This window comes from Eimeria mitis, genomic scaffold, assembly GCF_000499745.2.
Source record: "Eimeria mitis Houghton genomic scaffold, Emh_scaff2439, whole genome shotgun sequence".
Taxonomy (NCBI): Eukaryota; Apicomplexa; class Conoidasida; order Eucoccidiorida; family Eimeriidae; genus Eimeria; species Eimeria mitis.
In genome coordinates, this window is record NW_013570776.1 from 2,523 (window position 1) to 2,850 (window position 328).

The 328-nt window shown below is 24.4% G+C and overlaps 1 protein-coding gene across 1 annotated transcript in view; it reads left to right on the top strand.

Annotated features, from left to right (window-relative positions):
• Positions 1-328, top strand: part of EMH_0053830 (uncharacterized protein) — a gene marked incomplete at both ends in the record, with an annotated part of 6,764 nt that overhangs the window by 1,394 nt on the left and 5,042 nt on the right. Inside the window, one exon of the mRNA XM_013497046.1 lies at positions 1-106. Coding sequence (XP_013352500.1) covers positions 1-106 — 106 coding nt within the window. The remainder of the gene's footprint in view (positions 107-328) is intronic.

The following is a 328-nucleotide window of genomic DNA, read 5'->3' on the forward strand; positions in this document are numbered from 1 at the left end:
GCAGCAAGTAAAGGCTGAGCTCTGTCTCATCACGCAGCAGGAGGCCCCCCAAGCAGTATGCAACGAAGCGGGGGCCCTGCTGCAGCCAGACGGCACCTGTATTGGGGTAAATAAAAATAAATAAATAAATAAATAAAATAAATAAATAAATAAAAATAAATAAATAAAATAAATAAATATATAAATATATAAATAGATTAATGTATTAATTTATTAATTTATTAATTTGTTTATTAATCAAATAGATATATACAGAAAATATGTCGATGCACAAAAAAAATAAAAAAATAAAAAAAAAAAAAAAAAAAAAAAAAAAAAAAAAAAAAAA